Source organism: Rhopalosiphum maidis, chromosome 4, assembly GCF_003676215.2.
Source record: "Rhopalosiphum maidis isolate BTI-1 chromosome 4, ASM367621v3, whole genome shotgun sequence".
Taxonomy (NCBI): Eukaryota; Metazoa; Arthropoda; class Insecta; order Hemiptera; family Aphididae; genus Rhopalosiphum; species Rhopalosiphum maidis.
The window spans coordinates 54,325,840-54,343,396 of record NC_040880.1 but is presented as its reverse complement, the minus strand read 5'-3'; the positions used below and the strand labels follow the sequence as shown (position 1 = coordinate 54,343,396).

General features: G+C 24.5%; 2 protein-coding genes across 4 annotated transcripts; one reads left to right on the top strand and one right to left on the bottom strand.

Moving 5' to 3' along the window:
* Positions 1-1,406: 1,406 nt before the first annotated feature.
* LOC113555928 (myosin-2 essential light chain-like) lies at positions 1,407-7,928 on the bottom strand. The gene is made up of 5 exons (XM_026960553.2): positions 7,421-7,928; positions 5,208-5,235; positions 2,077-2,217; positions 1,820-1,984; positions 1,407-1,741 (listed from the first exon to the last, which is right to left on the bottom strand). The coding sequence occupies exons 1-5, from the start codon at positions 7,430-7,432 to the stop codon at positions 1,635-1,637; spliced, it is 453 nt and encodes a 150-aa protein (XP_026816354.1). The 5' UTR covers positions 7,433-7,928; the 3' UTR covers positions 1,407-1,634.
* A 222-nt stretch (positions 7,929-8,150) lies between these two features.
* Positions 8,151-17,557, top strand: LOC113556936 (serine/arginine repetitive matrix protein 1-like). Of its 3 annotated transcripts, none has more exons than XM_026962176.2 (10): positions 8,152-8,424; positions 9,372-9,584; positions 9,645-9,825; positions 9,915-11,282; positions 11,364-11,704; positions 11,772-11,857; positions 11,923-11,984; positions 12,591-12,650; positions 13,168-13,343; positions 17,338-17,557. In XM_026962176.2, the coding sequence occupies exons 1-10, from the start codon at positions 8,413-8,415 to the stop codon at positions 17,341-17,343; spliced, it is 2,505 nt and encodes an 834-aa protein (XP_026817977.1). In that variant the 5' UTR covers positions 8,152-8,412; the 3' UTR covers positions 17,344-17,557. The 3 variants fall into 3 exon arrangements, with proteins under 3 accessions (XP_026817975.1, XP_026817977.1, XP_026817976.1); XM_026962175.2 differs by having other exon boundaries at positions 8,154-8,424; positions 11,920-11,984; XM_026962174.2 differs by lacking the exon at positions 17,338-17,557 and having other exon boundaries at positions 8,151-8,424; positions 11,920-11,984; positions 13,168-13,702.

Here is a 17,557-nt window from a genome sequence, read left to right as displayed (position 1 = left end):
TTGCTACTTTAAGTTTGAACGAAGTCAAAAATCATTAACCAATTTATATATAAACAACTATAATTTTTATGAAAATTAAAACTTCCAAAAACATATTGTTTATATCAATGACACAAATATTCATGAAAATTAATGTGAAGACCATAGTTTGTAATAACTGTGTTGCTTGTTAACGTTTTGATGAAGTATATTAAGCTTTATTAAAATGATGCATAATAACAATAAACATTTGCTTTTAAGTACCTTATTAGTACGCTTCATTAAACTAACTATTAATTCAACTGCTTGACTTTTTTAAATTGTGCTCAGTGTATATTTTAAAGAATTTTTGCTGGGTGACCAAACAAAATTCTCAAAATATTTAATTATAGTATTACAAAATTATTTCATGATCGCCCTTCATAATTATTAAAAATAGATCATAATGCTAAAAATAAATGGTAAAACTTAAAAAAAAAAAAGAACTATATTTTATCTTAAAGAAGATATAATAATAAATTATATATTCTAATTATTAACGTTTTAAATTTTTGTATAAATAACCACTTGTTTTACTATTTTTCAAAAAACTTTAATGGACCATCCTAATATATATTTCTTGGTCAATTTTATATTTATTGTTAAAAATGTATAAGAATTATTATAACTTGTTTTCTCATATTCTACAAAAATTACAATAATTAATGCATTTTGTTTTGCATTTCATTGTATAAAAATATTAGTTTAAAAATAGTGTTGCCCAATCTTTAAAAATAAAGTCAACTATACGACAAAATATTTTCACTGGATGATATTTGTGTCGTATAATTTACTAGTTTAAAAAATGCACTAATTGTGCTATCTTAAATATTTTTATCTAACTGCCTTTAAATGTTTATTTTAAAATTTAAAAATTATTAAAACTTGCTTAAAAAATTTGTTGAATGTGGCTTTAGTCAAAAAAATATCCATAGATATAGGTATAGATTCTAAAGCAATTATTGAAAGATAAAAGGATATTTTTTCACAAAAAACTTAGCTATCATTAAGTATTAGATGTTTTAAAAGTAAACTAAAATAATCATGTTAGATAATTAATTTTTAGGGAAGCATTAGATAATTGATTTTTTAACTATGGCATTTTAATTTTCAAATTAATTTATGAATAACTTTGCATTTGTTATTTTAAGCATAATGTGCAATAAAACAATTATTGAATAACTACAAAAACATATTTTATAGTCTTGTTTTGTTAATACTAAATTGTAATGTATTAAGTACAAACATTAAAAATTGTTTACTCGCTAAAAATATATGGACAGTCCCCACCAATTATATAATATGATGCTTTTAAGTATTATTATTATAAAACATGAGGCATACATGAATGCTAACAATTCAATAGTCGAGAAGAAAAACATATAAAATTGTTGACACATATATACTTATATTTGCTGGACCAAAAAATATGAACAATCATCTGAAACCCTCAATAAACTTAAATTGATTGATTTTATTAAATTATAATTATAAACATACACAAAACAACCACCGTTTTTCTTGCATAATATTAACAAAATATAAAAGTATATTGTATTTAAAATATGTAAATAATGATTAGGTACAATGAGTTAAATAAAAAATTATTAAACAATTCAACCCGATGTTACAGAACGTACAAATTCCTCATAGTTTATATTACCTAAAGAATCTTCTTGCCCAGTTAATAATTGTTCAACTTCTTCATCAGTAAGTTTTTCTCCTACATTAGTACAAACACTTGATTATTAATATTATAAAAAGCTAATAATACCATTAAGTCATTAAGTTATTTACTAACCAAGTGTTGTAAGTAAGTGGCGTAATTCTGCAGAAGATATAAATCCATTTCCTTCTTTGTCAAAATGCCGTAAACCTTCATTAAAATCATCAGCTGTATTTGAGGAACGGTTTTTAGATATAGCTTGATAAATAGGTAAAAATACTTCAAATGGAATGCGTTCATCTTATAAGAAAAATTGTAAACAAAACAAATTGGTTTAAGTTTTGATAATATCAACATGTTGATATTTATTATATACATTTCCTAAATCATACCAGTTTTATGCTGTTGTGCAAACTTCTTTACATCTGATTCTGTAGGATTTTGACCTAAAGCTCGAAGAGCATTACCTATATGTGATATGTGTATTTTATTGTCACCTCTGTTATCAAACAATTGAAATGCTTCTTCCATTTCTAAAAAAAAAAATTATATTATAATACGACTATGTGTAGATAATATAAATGTAATGTGGTATTGATTTAAAATAATAACCTCAGAAGTAATTCCCAAAATATATTTGTTAATTTAACTAAAAAAATTTAAAAAGTCAGCCAATATAAAAGCATACAAAATATACATAAAAGAAGTAAACAGTAGAGTTGGCAGGTATTTATCAAGAGCATAAATGTATAATTTCTTGGACAATTTTCAATATTTTTCTAAGTCAAGATAACTGCCTATAGTATATCTCTACCTATTTATTAGAAGCACGCCTAAAGAGTAGACCGGGCTTACCTAAATTTTGAATCCTTTTATAGTAATAACTAATACCTAACTGAATAAATGAAAATATTATTATTATTTAAAACTATAATCTAATTTTTAAAGAAACATAGCTAATTTAAAAATATAAAACAATACGAGATATTGAAATGAAATTATTTTGTTACATTCATTAGTATATGACTCAGTTGCATATTTTATTACTCATTTATATTTGTGTAAATGTTAATAATTAAAGTATAACATTTTAGTAATTTTTGATTAACTGACAACTGTAATGAGTAATATGATAGATAACTTACAGAGTAAAATGTAAGGTTCATAGATTATACTCTATTATGTCTAAAATAATCTATAAACCTTGAGTGAAATGAACAAAAAGTTTAACAAAAATTCTGATTTGTTTACTGTAATATCAGTATTCAACTTATCAAACAATTTTATATTTAAATGTAATATTTCTCAAGTAAAGTAGCGAGTCAAAGCTTTTAAGCAAAAAATATGTAAATTGTTCAAATATTATAGAGTTTTACTAAGATATAGGAGATATTAAATTAAATTAAATTAAATTTGAATGTGTGTTGGTTCTACCAGTAAGTTCACATCAGCCAAAATAATAACAAAGGCATAATATGTACATCTACAACTACCTACTACATGTATTTATTATTTAATGTTGATATAAACCTAAAAAGAGTTATTAACGAGCATACCAAAATGTAAAATACAAGAATTTAATACGCCAGATAAATATTATAAATAGTTATTAGTTTTTATTAGTAGTATATATTATGATTGACTTTATAGTATATTTTTAGAAATTTATTTAAAATTCCCTAAACAATTTTTTGTACATTATACAAATTATTCTTATAATTGGACTTGTGAGTTATGATCCACGGCATACCTCGACCAATTAACTTTGATGCATAAGTATATTTAAGAATAAGAGCAAAGTATAAATCGAGTGAGTGGCACTGTAGCACTCCTGCATCCAGCCAGTTTGCAACTGTTTGTTTGCAAATTTATAAAATGCAAGTTATTATTCTGGTTCCTGGGTTTTTATAAGGATACTCAATTTAGCATGCGATCGTGAATGTGTTAAATAGGTTGTAAAAGCTTAAAAATATGAAAATGAATCCTAGTTTAAAATCAAGTCTATATATTTTCCTTTTATTTAGTTAATTTTGATAACATACATGGCTATATTAAAATGTGACAGTTACATCTTTTCTCAGTTGGAAGTTTTTTTAAATAGATCATATAATTTTATAGTAATACCTATAATACATTTTATCCATGTACAGTATGTTAAGTGTGTATCTTTTTAACAATAACACTAATTATTTTTGCTCAGTGACCTTGAATTGATATAGACTTTATAAGATAGGGTTTATAGGGAATCTTGATGATTCAAGAAAGGTTTAGAATTAAGATAATAATTTGAATAAATTATTTTAGGTTGGCTCACTCACTATAAATAATAATACAACAATAACTATACTCTAATCAGAATGAGATCGTACCTCGGCAGTCAGCTTGTGCACATGGGCATGGCTTAACTACACAGCCACTGCAGGCCTGCAGATAGTTGACTCGATAGGGTGGACAAACGGGTAATGTCTGACTGTCGTTTGACAAAAAATGGTTGCTGCCGAGGAACGATCTCATTCCGAACAGAGTATATATATTCTTTTATTTCTACTTTCAATTGGTTACACCAGTGGTGTAACATAAAAATTTAGGCTCAGAAGTAAAATTGTCAACGCCTCCTTTTCATTAAGACATTATAATATAAGGAAGTCTGAGGAGGAAAGATATATTCATCTTACTAATATTATTTTATATATTTTTTAAAAAATATTGCATGTTTATTAATTAAAAATTATAATTTGATTTTGATTAAAAAAAAAATGATTGGTTTATTATAAATTATTAAAATAAAAACATTGTATTACTTTGGCCCCTTTAGTGAACAGGCCCAAGTGCACTTGCATCCTGTGACACCTTTAAGTTATACCACTGGGTTGCATGAAAGAAAAAGAGTTACTTATTTTCCGCCACAAGTGGATTACCCATCTCAGTTTCATTTATCCTCAGGCAATGCTAAGTTTTGAATGATATATCATTAAAAAACAAGCCAACTTCTGTAAGACCCTAGTTGTAGGATGTATTATACATCCTGTTATACATAATAAATTATAATTCATAAATAATAAAATCAAACATATAATAAGGGGGATGTTTTGGGTATTACAACATTCTCTCCTAGGCCTTATAATTCAAAAATATACTGTTTAATCTACATCATGTACCATATGACTTTAAAATAGATGTCTAAAGAACGCTCCCCCCCAAAAAAATTATTTTTAAATATTAAATTAAAACACCCCATTAAAAATTCCTTGCTATGCATCTGCATAAAATAGTTAACTCTTTTTTAGATCTATTATCTATAACATTAATATTGAAATTACTCATTCTACCTACCAACTTAATAGTAAGACACTAGATATACTTAATTCCAAAGCTGAAATATACAATCAGTGATGAACAGGTAAACCCACCTGTCATTATCCTACAATTTGTATGCCTGCCATAATGTATTATAAGCCTTATGCACTAATCAACTGTCAAGTATGTTTCTTAACTTAAATAGGTATAAAATAAAATCATTTACCTGCTAATTGATCTTCCGAATAAGTAACCTGAAAATTAAAACAGTATAACTAATTTTTAAATTAAAATAAAATGTTTATTTAGTCTACATAAAAATACAGTAAAATCTCTGACTGCATAACTTTTATTTCCTTATCTAATATGGTAGAATAAATCTAATACCCACTAAATAAAGGACACAACTATAATACATTTTTAGAGTCAAACTCTATACATTAAATGATGTTATTTCACCAAAAATGTTATTTTCTTTATTGCTATACAATAAGTTAAATAACAATTTGTTTTATACAGGACAATTGCAATTTGTATAAATGTTTTACTTGATGAATTAATAATAAACTAATTAAATAGTCCCTTTAAAATTTAGTTACAGGTGATAATTTTTTTAAATATATCTAATATATTTTTTTAATTAAAAATTAATAATAAATAGACCATACAGATCAAATATTAAATTTGTAAATAATAGAGTGATTCTTTTATCATGAATCACTCATTATTTCAAAAAGTATTCATGTTTTAGAAAATATTTTTTTACATTGTTTCAAGTTATTAAAAAATTGATGGTTTTTTAAAAAAGTTATATTTTTTAATTATATTTTTACTTTTTTGAATGACAACATAGAGTTTTAATTTCATAATCCGAAGCATATTAATTTTCTGAGTATTTTGATACATAAAAATTGAATTTAGAGCGAGTAGTTTATGAGTTATAAGTATTTAAAGTTTAGATGCGCATAGTGGAGTGGTACGGGGTTACCCCGCAAAATGTCTGTCCATTACTCCGCTTGTCTAAACTTTAAATAAGAACAACTCATAAATTATGCGCCCTAAATTTGAATTTTATACATCAAAATACTCAGGAAATTATTCTGCTTTGGAATATGAAATTAAAACTCTATGTTGTCATTCAAAAAAGTAAAAAACTTAAAAAAATATAATTTTTTAATAAAAACATTGTTTTTTTTTAACAAATTGAAACTATATAAAAAAACATTTTTAAAAATATGAATACTTTTTTAAACTAATGAGTGGTTCATGATAAAAGAATAATCTCATACACAGGCTATTCGCCAGTCACTGATTAAATTAAAAGTTAGGTATTCCACGTCATATTTATTGAATTGATCACATATTATGTTAGATATTTCAAATTAATTTATAATATGCTTGATAGACTAACCTAATTAGTGCTAGGCACTGCAACGAGTTTACTGTGATGGCTGTTTTTTTTTTTTTTTTTTGTCAACATCAAATAACAATGACTGTTAATCGAATTTCTACTGTAGATATATTATGTATATTTAAAACCAAGAAAAAAAAAATGTAAATATATAAATATGTAATTTATGTATCTATAAATATGTTATGGTCAAAGTGTATAATTCAGGCATTGTAATACAGTGGCCAGGCATTGTGCACAATGCTCGTCATATTTGGGCAAAGTTGAATCTGCTATTAATTTGTATACATTGCCTAGTCATTATTATACAATAGCTGGGCATTGTGTATAGTGCTTAATTATTTGTGGGCAATGTAATCGCGATTCCGTATCTGCATGTATAGTGTATACCAATAACATCTCTGATATCATTAAAAGAAGCGGCTAGAAAATTTTCAAATCATGGCGGTCAAGGATATAACCATAAGTGCAATTTGAGGGGGCTCAAATTCATAAGCCCCTCAAAATCAATCATAGCCCCTCTCAAAAATGGTTTGTATATTCTTTTCCACCTTTATATATCCCTGGGAGCATACACACAGTACATACATGCAAATTATAATAGCTCACCCAAATTTAAAACTCAAATTGCGCCTATGGGTATAACTTTTAGACAAATAAATGTAAGTCATGATAATTAGATATAGATGTATTAAAAGTTGTGTAAAAATAAATAAAAAAAATTGTTAATATTCATAAAATAAATTATTGTAAATTATTAAGATAACAAAAATTGTTTTATAAATTTTTAATTAATTAATTGTAATAGCCCACTGTGCTCTGGTCATTCTGTACAATGCCCGGGCAAAGTGTATAATTGTCCACATTGTCCGGGCATTGTACTACAACGTCCGATTATACACTTACCGTAACATATATATATATCAAGAATTATGAATTGTAATACTAATTTTTACAACTTTATACATATCTATCTTAATATTATATTATAATATATCTATTATAAATATAGTTTAAGAAATACATACCGGTTTGCTCATTGTAAAATTTGATTTTCGTTTAAAAATACAATTTTAAAAAACAAGTTTTTTAACTAATGATTTAATACGCCGTATCACTATTGTGTTATACGTTAATAATAACAACAAATTATATTCAAAATGTCTAAATAGGTACTTTAATATAAATAAGTAAAATGCGAAGTGAGACCACTTTGATTTAAGAACATTAATTTAAAAGTAAGAACCTTATATATTATGCGAATGGCGAATTAACCTTATCAATTTTACAAACTTAAAAATTGAAATTAGTGTGAAAGTCGAAATGCGAATTATCAATAAACACTAAACGAATAGGTGTCAATCGTACTAATGCAGAATAGCGGAACGACCGGTGAGTAGACAGTGAGTGACTACTGAGTGAATTTCTGAATAGGAAATAAGTATTGATTATTGAGACATCTTGTAATGAGTAAACCTATAAATAGTAAATACTTTTAGAGCAAGTAGGTGCTAAATCACGATTGTAGAATGTAGATATACAACCGTGATCATAAAGCTTATACAATTTAATCAACATGTTATGCAATGGTAAAATATTTAAATTTATATTGGTAATACTCATATGTGGTATTGGTTTGTAACACTGCAGCTTTTCGTATTTCTTTGGATCATCTGTTTTGTTATTGTTTTCGTTTTCTTTTCATCTTCATTGCTCCAATACCCTATGCTTATGTGCATATGTGTAAAATGTACAATACTACAATATGTTTATTACATTTGTAATTTTGTATTGACTTTTATTTAGTTCTGGCCTCCTGGGAGACGAAAATTCGTATAAAAATCTAAATAGTTTATATTGTTTATTGTTTTTTCTTTTCAATTATTACTACATTTTTATTCGTGATTTGTGGATTTTGCAAATTGTATGTTGTAATAATATGTTTCAATTTTTCTAGTTTTTTGTTTGTGTTAAATAGAATATTCATTAACATTTATTGAAGAGGATTAATAGAAGAAAAATGGATTATAATGTGAGTATTGACACTTTATTTTCCATATTTATTACAAAAATATCATAGTTGAAATTATAGGTACTGCGCCTAGTAATGATATGTTTGTTTTCAAGTATTTAAACTCAAAATTACTAAAAATTGTAACGCTCACTTAAGTGAAAATATTTTTTTTTTTATTTTTCGGAAGAGTATGAATGTTATTAGGTAGGTAATTACACATTTTATATCAACATACAAAACAATTATGTATGATGTGCTGTGTATGATAAGTATATGGTTCTTTTTAATACTATAACATGTATAATTTATGTTGGGATAACAAATCGGACATTATCTATTGATTGTATTATTATTTTTTTTTACATATTATACTGTTTTATACTAATTTAGGTAACCTAACCTAACCTCGATGTACCCATGGATTATACTTATATATTTTAAATAATTTTCCAAAGGTATACTTATAATATTATTATAGTGACCATTATTTTTAAGATAATCAAGAAAATTATAGTTAATCAGTTTATCTAGTTGTTGGTTAAGAGATGTATGCCAGCAAGTAGGATTGGGAGGTGAAATGACTAGTGTTCTTTTTTTTGACATTTTGTACTTTTACTTTTTCATACTTTTATGTCACTCTTGAAGTTTTTATTATGTTTAAATATTTTTTCTGTTACTTTACAACTTTATTAAATAATGCAATGATATCTCCTCATTAATTTTAAATTTATTTTTGCAAAATTCTCTTCATTGTCCATGACAATCTGAGCAAAATAAATGAAGGTACTAAAAAACACAAACCTACATTTTGATTTAGTTACAGCTTTTGTTAATTTTTTTATTTTTTATCTTAATTTAATAATAAGTATTAGTTTTGAAAAACTAAATAGCTAATTTCATAGACTCATAGTTATGCTTTATTATCTTAGTATTAATCATTTTAAATTATTTATCATTTTTATTAGAGTATTGATGAAGATGATGTTGAAAAATTACGCCTAGCTGCACTTATGACATTCAAAAAGAAATCTAATTTGCCAATAAATGCAATAAGTAGTACTTCTGGAGAATTTAATAAATTTGGAAATGGTAATTCCTTTAATAACTCTGCAAGGAATAATAATAGAGGACGCTTTCCAGCGCCAAATAGACTGTATAATAAACGCACATATGCTAATGTAAGTTATAACAAACTTTTATTTTAAATATATCCTTTTTTTAAATTATTTTTATTATAGGTTGGTTTTCGAAGACCACCTCATGCAAACAATAATTTGATTGCTATTATACCAATGGATAGCGATGGTGATTCGCTAAATGATTCAATATCCAAAAATTTACCTAAAAATATTAATTCAAAACATGCATCTACTTCAGATTCCTCCAAATTAACCAATTTTCAGAATATAAATAATGAAGGTAAATTGTTAAAATATTACATAAATATCAAGTTCCCTTTTGTCTATATTATAAAATATTATATTTTTTTTTTAAATTATGTTTTTTAGTTTCTACAAAATTTAGCAGATTAGATAATGAATCTGGTTCTGAAGAAAGTGATGATAGTGAAGCAGAAGAAGATGGGAAAGAAGATTCAGATGATGGAGATGTCTTATTATTGGGTGAAGAAGATGAAGATTTAGATGATCTTGATAAATTAATGGACATTATGGAGGCTGAAATTGCTGGTGGAGACGTTAAATCATCTAAAAAAGAAAAAAAAAGCTTAAAACAAAAAAGTAAAAAAGATAAGAGTACTGTAAAAAATAAATTAAATGCTAAAACTAAAATAGATGAACCTCCTATAATTACTAATCAACCTAAGATTATTGAAGATACAAAACCTCAACTGAATCTACCCGAAGAAGAATTAGAATCTATAAAAACTTTAGATGAAATAAGAAACTTCTCATCACAATCTAGTTTATTGAAATCACGTATACCTTTAAGATCTCCATCACCACCCATTAGAAAACGATCAATATCTCCTTATAGTAAACTTCAAAGAAGGTCACCATTGTCAAGATCACCAAGAAGAAGATCTCCTTCACTAGACAGATATAGATATTCACCACTACGATCAAGGCCCTATCGTAGATCTTTATCACCACCTAGAAGATCACCTAGACGTATGTCACCTTTAAGGGAAAAGAATCTTTCTCCGAGACGATTTTCACCTCTTAAATCTCGTTATCCTTATCGTTCACCATCTCCAAGAAGAAGACGCAGATCTTTATCACGAGATGTATCACCTAGTAGAAGACGGTTATCACCATTAAGGAGAAGAAGTAGATCTCCACACAAAATTAAATCTAAATCAAGATCACCTAAAGTACGACCAGCTGTTAGAAGAAGATCACCTAGTCCATTAAAAAAAGTTATAAGGTCAAGACCAATATCTCCTCTAAATATTCGGCGTAAAGATAGTAAAAGTATAGATGATGATCACTTAAAGAAAAGAGAAAAGATTAAAACTGTTGATAATCCAGTGGAATCGAGACTAATAGATCCAGTTTTAGAAGCAAGAAAAAGGAAATTTGAATCTAATAAGCCAATTGAACCATCAAGTAAAAAAATTATTTTGAAAAAATCAAATTCAGTTCAAGTAGCAATTCAAACTGAAAGTAAAGAAACTCAAAATGAAATGAATGAATTAGAAATAAAACCAAAAACTAACCACTTAGCTAAGAAAGTAAAAAGAGTTGCACATTCCTTTCCGGTTCCAAAAAATATTAGCATAAAAATGAATAACGACTTGGAAAATGTACAACTGAGAAGAGTTATAAAAGTAAATGCTTCTGACAAAATTTGTAATAAAAAGCGACCAAGGATTGTATTTGGACATGAAGAAAAAAATGAGACACTTATTGAAGAAGGTTATATATAATATTATGAATTTTACCTTAGTTTTAAATGTCTTCAATGAATTGGTAATGATTTTTTTTTTTTTTTTTTAGCTGAGAAGTTTGATCAACATACTAAGAATATTCCTAAATCAAATACCACTGTAACAAAAGTATTGCATTCTGAAGCAGTTGAAGTATCTAGTGCATCAGAAGAAGAATTATCAGAAGAAGAAATATCTGAGGAAGAAGTATCTGAAGAAAATGTAGATGAAGAAAGTGAAAAAGAAGATGGACAAGATTCCAGTGATAGTTGTGAGGAATATATTGAAGAGGAAGAAGAGATTGCAGAACTTCAACCAGGAATCGATGATAAAAAGGAACCTTTGCAACATAATGATACAGTTGATCTTAGAACAGAACTAAAACGAAGAAGAGCTCTTCGGTTAAATATGGTAAATAAAAATATATTCTAATACATAATTAAATTTAATTCCTAAAAATATTTTTATGAATGTTTAGATTCAAGTGGAAGTTAAAAAGAAACCAGAATCATTTTATCCTGCGCGGTTATTACAGTCAGCTATAAGAGGTGTTGTTGGTTCAAGGTATTATTACATTTATATATTATGATTATATATTGTATACATATTGTGTAAATATTTTTCAGCAGTACTAATGAAGTTAAAAGAAAAAAACATTCTAAAATCCCAGAAATTAGCATAAAAACAGAAAGTATGTATCATGGTTTTATTATTTTATTTTATAAAAGTTTATAAATTAATACTTATAAACTATACTCTATTCAAGTTAGGAAACACAATTCAGTTGGTAGGTTGACTAGCGTGCAGGGGCATGACTAAATGACATGCAATTTTGTAAATAGACAATTGTTCATTCTATGGAGATAACAAATAGATATTAAGAAAAACTGGTTACTTTTTGATATATAGCGAACCAAGCTTGAAATACATTCTTCTATGCAAAAAATGATTTAAAATTCACTTTTCATTAATTTTAGAAAAAAGGGTATGTTGCCTTTTTATATGAAGGTTTTATGCTTATTTAATATGTATATTATTTTTAAATTATTGTTTTTATTTTATGTTTTACATATTTTTAATAATTCAATTTAGGTACCAATAATTTTTATTTTTTAAACATAATTTTTAGTATACCAAAAATACAAACATTTTATTAAATCATAAATATTTTTTATATATTTTAGATTTTATAACTTCTGTGTCCTTATTATTTACAAAATATCTTTTTACCTCTTTTAGTTAAACTAGTTTTTTTAATTATGATGTAATGAAAATAATTATAAATTTTATCTTTTAGGTAACTCGGATGGTCGAAGAGTAATTGTAATGAATCGAGATAACACAAAGACTGACAATGGTAAAAATTATGTTTCCATTTAAATACTATTATATCTCAGCACTCCTATTGCTTATTAACTTATTCAAAATAATTAAAAAATAAATATCTTACAAATTTTTCAGTATAGCTAATTCAAAACAAAACATAACTAAAAGTTTAAAATATTATTTATCTTTCAATTTATTTATTTGTTTAGATCTTATATGTTTTGCATAATTTGTATTTTATTATAGTATATCAAAACTTTTATTTCTAATGACCATCTATTATATCAAATGTAGTTCCTTATTCTGACCAACCCATATATGGTCATCTTTTAACAACACTATGGTATATTTCTAAAATATCTTAAAATTCATATCACTTCATTTAGAATAAATAGACTACTGTTAGAATTCTATCATTAATTAGTGATCTCTTCAAAATTAAGTTTTAGACAAAAAGCTTTTTTATAATTAATGGTTTTTTACTGATAAATGTATAAATTTCAGAGTAAAAATGTAATTACATTTATTATATATTTATTCAAATTTAGTTCATGAAGATTATAATGATGCAGTAGAATCATATGCCAGTGTCAAACGTCTAAAGGGTAAATTAAAGAAAGCACCAGTACGTTTGAGGACAACAGGTGTTAATAATGATAACACAAATCAAAAAGGACTAAGGAAGATCATAAAACGTAACATTAATGTTACAAATTTCGATCAGGTATTTGATGTCCTAATCACATGCATTTTTATCCTCTTGGTCAATTTATTATATGACCACTATTTTGTTTCCAATTCACTATTATGGTGTTCTCTAAAATTCAAATTAATTGTAGTTTAGTATATTCTTTCTGGATCATAATAGCAATTAATTAATTTTTATTCATAGATGTATATTATTTACATTCCATTCTTCAAATATTATAATTTCTAATTCCTGATAAGTGCAAGCTATTTTAAATTTTTTAGTTTAATCTTATTGGTATAAAAATATGAATTTAGGACGTAATTAAGTGTGTTCTATACTTAATTCATTTAATATAATAAAATACTGAGAAATTATGAGTACTGAGTATGATATAAAATATTTTTATTCTTAAAAAATAGTTAATACAAAACAATCAATTTCATAAAATTAAATATATGTAAACATTTTAATTTTAAACTCTTAATTAAATTTCTATTATTATATACTGATCTTTTTTCTTTTAATTCCACAATATGTGTGGCTCTTAAACCAAAAAAAGAAAAATATCGATCTAATCTGAGCAATATGACTTGAAGTAAATGTATTCTTAGGGTATGTATAACATGATTATCATATTCTAAAATGTCAATTATTATTTTCATCTGATAGTAAACTTCAAACAATTTTGATTATGTAATATGAATACCCCACATTTACAGTATTAAAGATAAACAAATTCTAAATAACAAAAATTAAATTTCTTTAATAATTACCTATCTAACTAAGACTGATTTTTCTTGAATTTATAAGACTGATAATTTGTTTCATGAAACATTAATTTTTGACGTTAATATCAACCAGCTTTTATTGATTTAAATTATTTTTATATTTTTATGTTTTATTGAACCTATTATGTTACATTTTTTATCATGTATCTAACTAAAAATTATGGACTTATAGTTAAATGATAAATAAAAACTATATTATTAATTTCATCTAAAGCTATTTCTATGTTTAATAGATCTCAAATATACTATATTTTTATATTTATTCTTTTGATAACTTTTATTTTTAATATATTTTGATTGCAATAAAATAGTTTCACAATAAATTGCAGTATTTACTTATGCTAGTCTTTTATTTTACATGGTAGAAATTGTTCAATTATTTAACTATTTAGTACATATTTAAATATTAATTATGACTACTTATAATCTATTTATAATTCTGTTCTTATAGTTCATTAACATTATTTAATGTTATTATTTTTATGTTAATAGTGATTTATAAAAAAAAATCCTATAAATTATATTTACTAACTTAGTTTTTAATATTTAATCATTCCTTCCAAATGTCCTGTTTAAATAACAATTTATTTTTAAGTAAATAATGAACACTATATTATAGTTATTTAATTTTTGATATTAAAATGTATAATGGAACGGAGTGAATGTTTTATTTAATATTTAAAAAAATTTTTACAGTGTTGAATAAAAGATTTTAATTTAGAAGTTATAAAAATAATAATTGCATAATAGTCATATCTTATTACTCAAGCATTGCTTGCTAAGATTAGATATAACTTATAAAAAAAATTGAATTTTGATGAGCAATTGTTTACATTTAATTATATTTATTCATAAATTAGAACTTTGATAATAAAATATTATTTTAAAGTACATTTATCATGCAAAATATTTGCTAATTAGACAAATAAATTAATAAAAAAACTACTATTGATAATAGGTCATAAAATAGTTTATTAGTTTGATTTATATTGCAATAGAAGTATACGTTGTACATATTATTTTTATATCATAATATGTTTATGATAACTTAATTTTAATCAATTTTGAAATAAGAAAAAATTATAGTTTAAATCTTGAAATATATTTAACAGCAAGTGTTTTTATTCATGGAATTATGAATGTAACTAAAGATAAAAATATTATCCAAATAAGAAAAAAACATTTTACTGGCATTAATTTTTCATATGCTCATTGTCTAAACATTAGCCATTGTATAATTTGTTTCCATCATTGAGAAAACTTTGGATCTAAGCCTGTGTTTTCTACACTGTGTTGAAAGATTAGTTGAATATATTCTAATTATAAGTAACATATTAGCAATATACATAGGCTTGTTTACGGGTCTTGCCTGTCCTGCACAGGCATGATCTGCGAAATTTTATTTAACTTACATTATAAATTGTGGTACATAATATAACCTTATTTTTTCTCAGTTTCTGACTTCATATATTTTTTTTTTAATTTTCATCATTTGGACTTATAGCGTTTGTATTTATAAGATTAAAAAAATTGATAATTCTAGTGCAGTAAACCCATCCTCCTGGATATGTCACTGTTGTGCACAACCTGCGAATGAGACCTAGACACCCCTATGGCAATATATTAAGTACACAGAACACAACACGACACAATGTAGGTTAAACTCAGATTAAGAGAACATTATATTTGCTTGTGTTATCTCCGTTTTACTAACATATAACATAACAAATTTTACAGTTAAGAAGAATATATTTTAATAATAGAGTTAGTTTAAATATAATCTTGAGTGCTTCAGTTTTATTTTTTTTATATTTTAAACAGTATTTAAAAAAACAAAATAAAATGGAATCTTCAAAATGTTAAATTTGTATGTGTTAGTAAAACAGAGGTAACACATGTACATGTAATGAATAATACTAGTTATATATTACAGTGAAAATATTGAGACACTGAAAGAAACATATAGACAGAAAACAATATTTTTTTTAGCTGTTAAAATTATCCTTAACAAAACTAGATGTCCCCATACATTTTGTTATCCATTAATTTCAGAAAATATATACATACAGACCCAAGTTCATACAAAAATCCCATCTAAAAATTATTTGCAATTTTTCATCTGTTATCAAGTTATACACATACCAACAAACATAATTTAATTTACATATACTAGATAATACTTGAAAAAAACACATATGATGTATTAATTTTATTAGTTAGATATTATGCAATACAATTATATTCATCAAATAAATATTTTAAAATATTACACAATATTTTGAAGATGATTAAGTCTTAGACATTTTAAATCAACACTGTAATGTTTAAAATATTCTTTGATATGAAAGCAAATAATACTATTTTATTATTTATGGTATTTTGTAGTCTTGTATAATTGGGTTTATATCTAAAGTACTAACATTAAACAAAAAGTATAAATTTGGTTTATATTATGTTTGTGATATTATGTGATAATTATTAATAACAAATTATGTTAATTTTAAAATTATACATTACATTTAATTTTGTAAACAATTAAACATATATGTCCATTTTACAAAACAAAGTTTATGTATGTTTAATAATAGTTATTTAAACTTATTTTTAATATATATATTTTAAAATTGTTTGTTCTAAGAATGTCGTATATCATTTATTACTATTATTTGATGATTTTCTGTCATAAAAAGAATATTATAATTCCAATTCTAATTTAATATCAGTTGTAATATAAAATGAAATGTAATATTTTGAAAAAACAATTTGATTTATATTTATTATTTATTAGTCATATTAATTTTTATACATGTTATTATATTTTATTTAAAATAAGTAATTACTATATTATATTTGTTGTGATTACTTAAGAGTTTTTACAATTTAGTATTGTTATTATTTTATCATTTTTGTTTGCCCTATTTTTATTAGTAATTGTAACATTTAATTTTTCTTATGCAAATTCATTTAAGTATACAAAGTACATGTAATACATGCTGTAATTGGTAATTTTAATATTAATTTAGCAGTTATATTATAAATAATAGGGCTTACAAATATGAAATATGAATTATGTTTTTATTTTGTAAAACGGACATTTTGTAAATAAAAATTGTATTTAGTTATTTTGTTCACTCCGTTTCGTGATTGTTAAACCGTTTTAAAATTTGTGATGTATTGAGTAAGTAATCCGAATGTTGTCAATTTTTAACCGAAATATGAATTTTTATATTTTGTCACAGATGTAGGTATCCAAAAGCATTTTCTACAACAAAACAACACCAGCGGCATTTTATTATTATAAAAAAAATATTATCATTTTCAACTTGGATGACTATCAACTTGTGACCACTTAAAATGTTTTGTTGTTGCATATAAATGTTTCTATTATTTTTATTATTATGTATACAACTTTCATACATATTTTGTGTATTTGTTATTTTTGTTTGTAATTAGTTATTA

Bases quoted from the DNA above. Each gene is read 5' to 3' on its own strand.
- LOC113556936 (XM_026962174.2), top strand. The intron at 11,858-11,919 runs GTATTATTACAT...AATATTTTTCAG, and splicing joins AGAGGTGTTGTTGGTTCAAG to CAGTACTAATGAAGTTAAAA. The intron at 11,985-12,590 runs GTATGTATCATG...TTTATCTTTTAG, and splicing joins AATTAGCATAAAAACAGAAA to GTAACTCGGATGGTCGAAGA.
- LOC113555928 (XM_026960553.2), bottom strand. The intron at 2,218-5,207 runs GTAAATGATTTT...TTTTTTTTTTAG, and splicing joins TTCGGAAGATCAATTAGCAG to AAATGGAAGAAGCATTTCAA. The intron at 1,742-1,819 runs GTTAGTAAATAA...GTACTAATGTAG, and splicing joins CCACTTACTTACAACACTTG to GAGAAAAACTTACTGATGAA.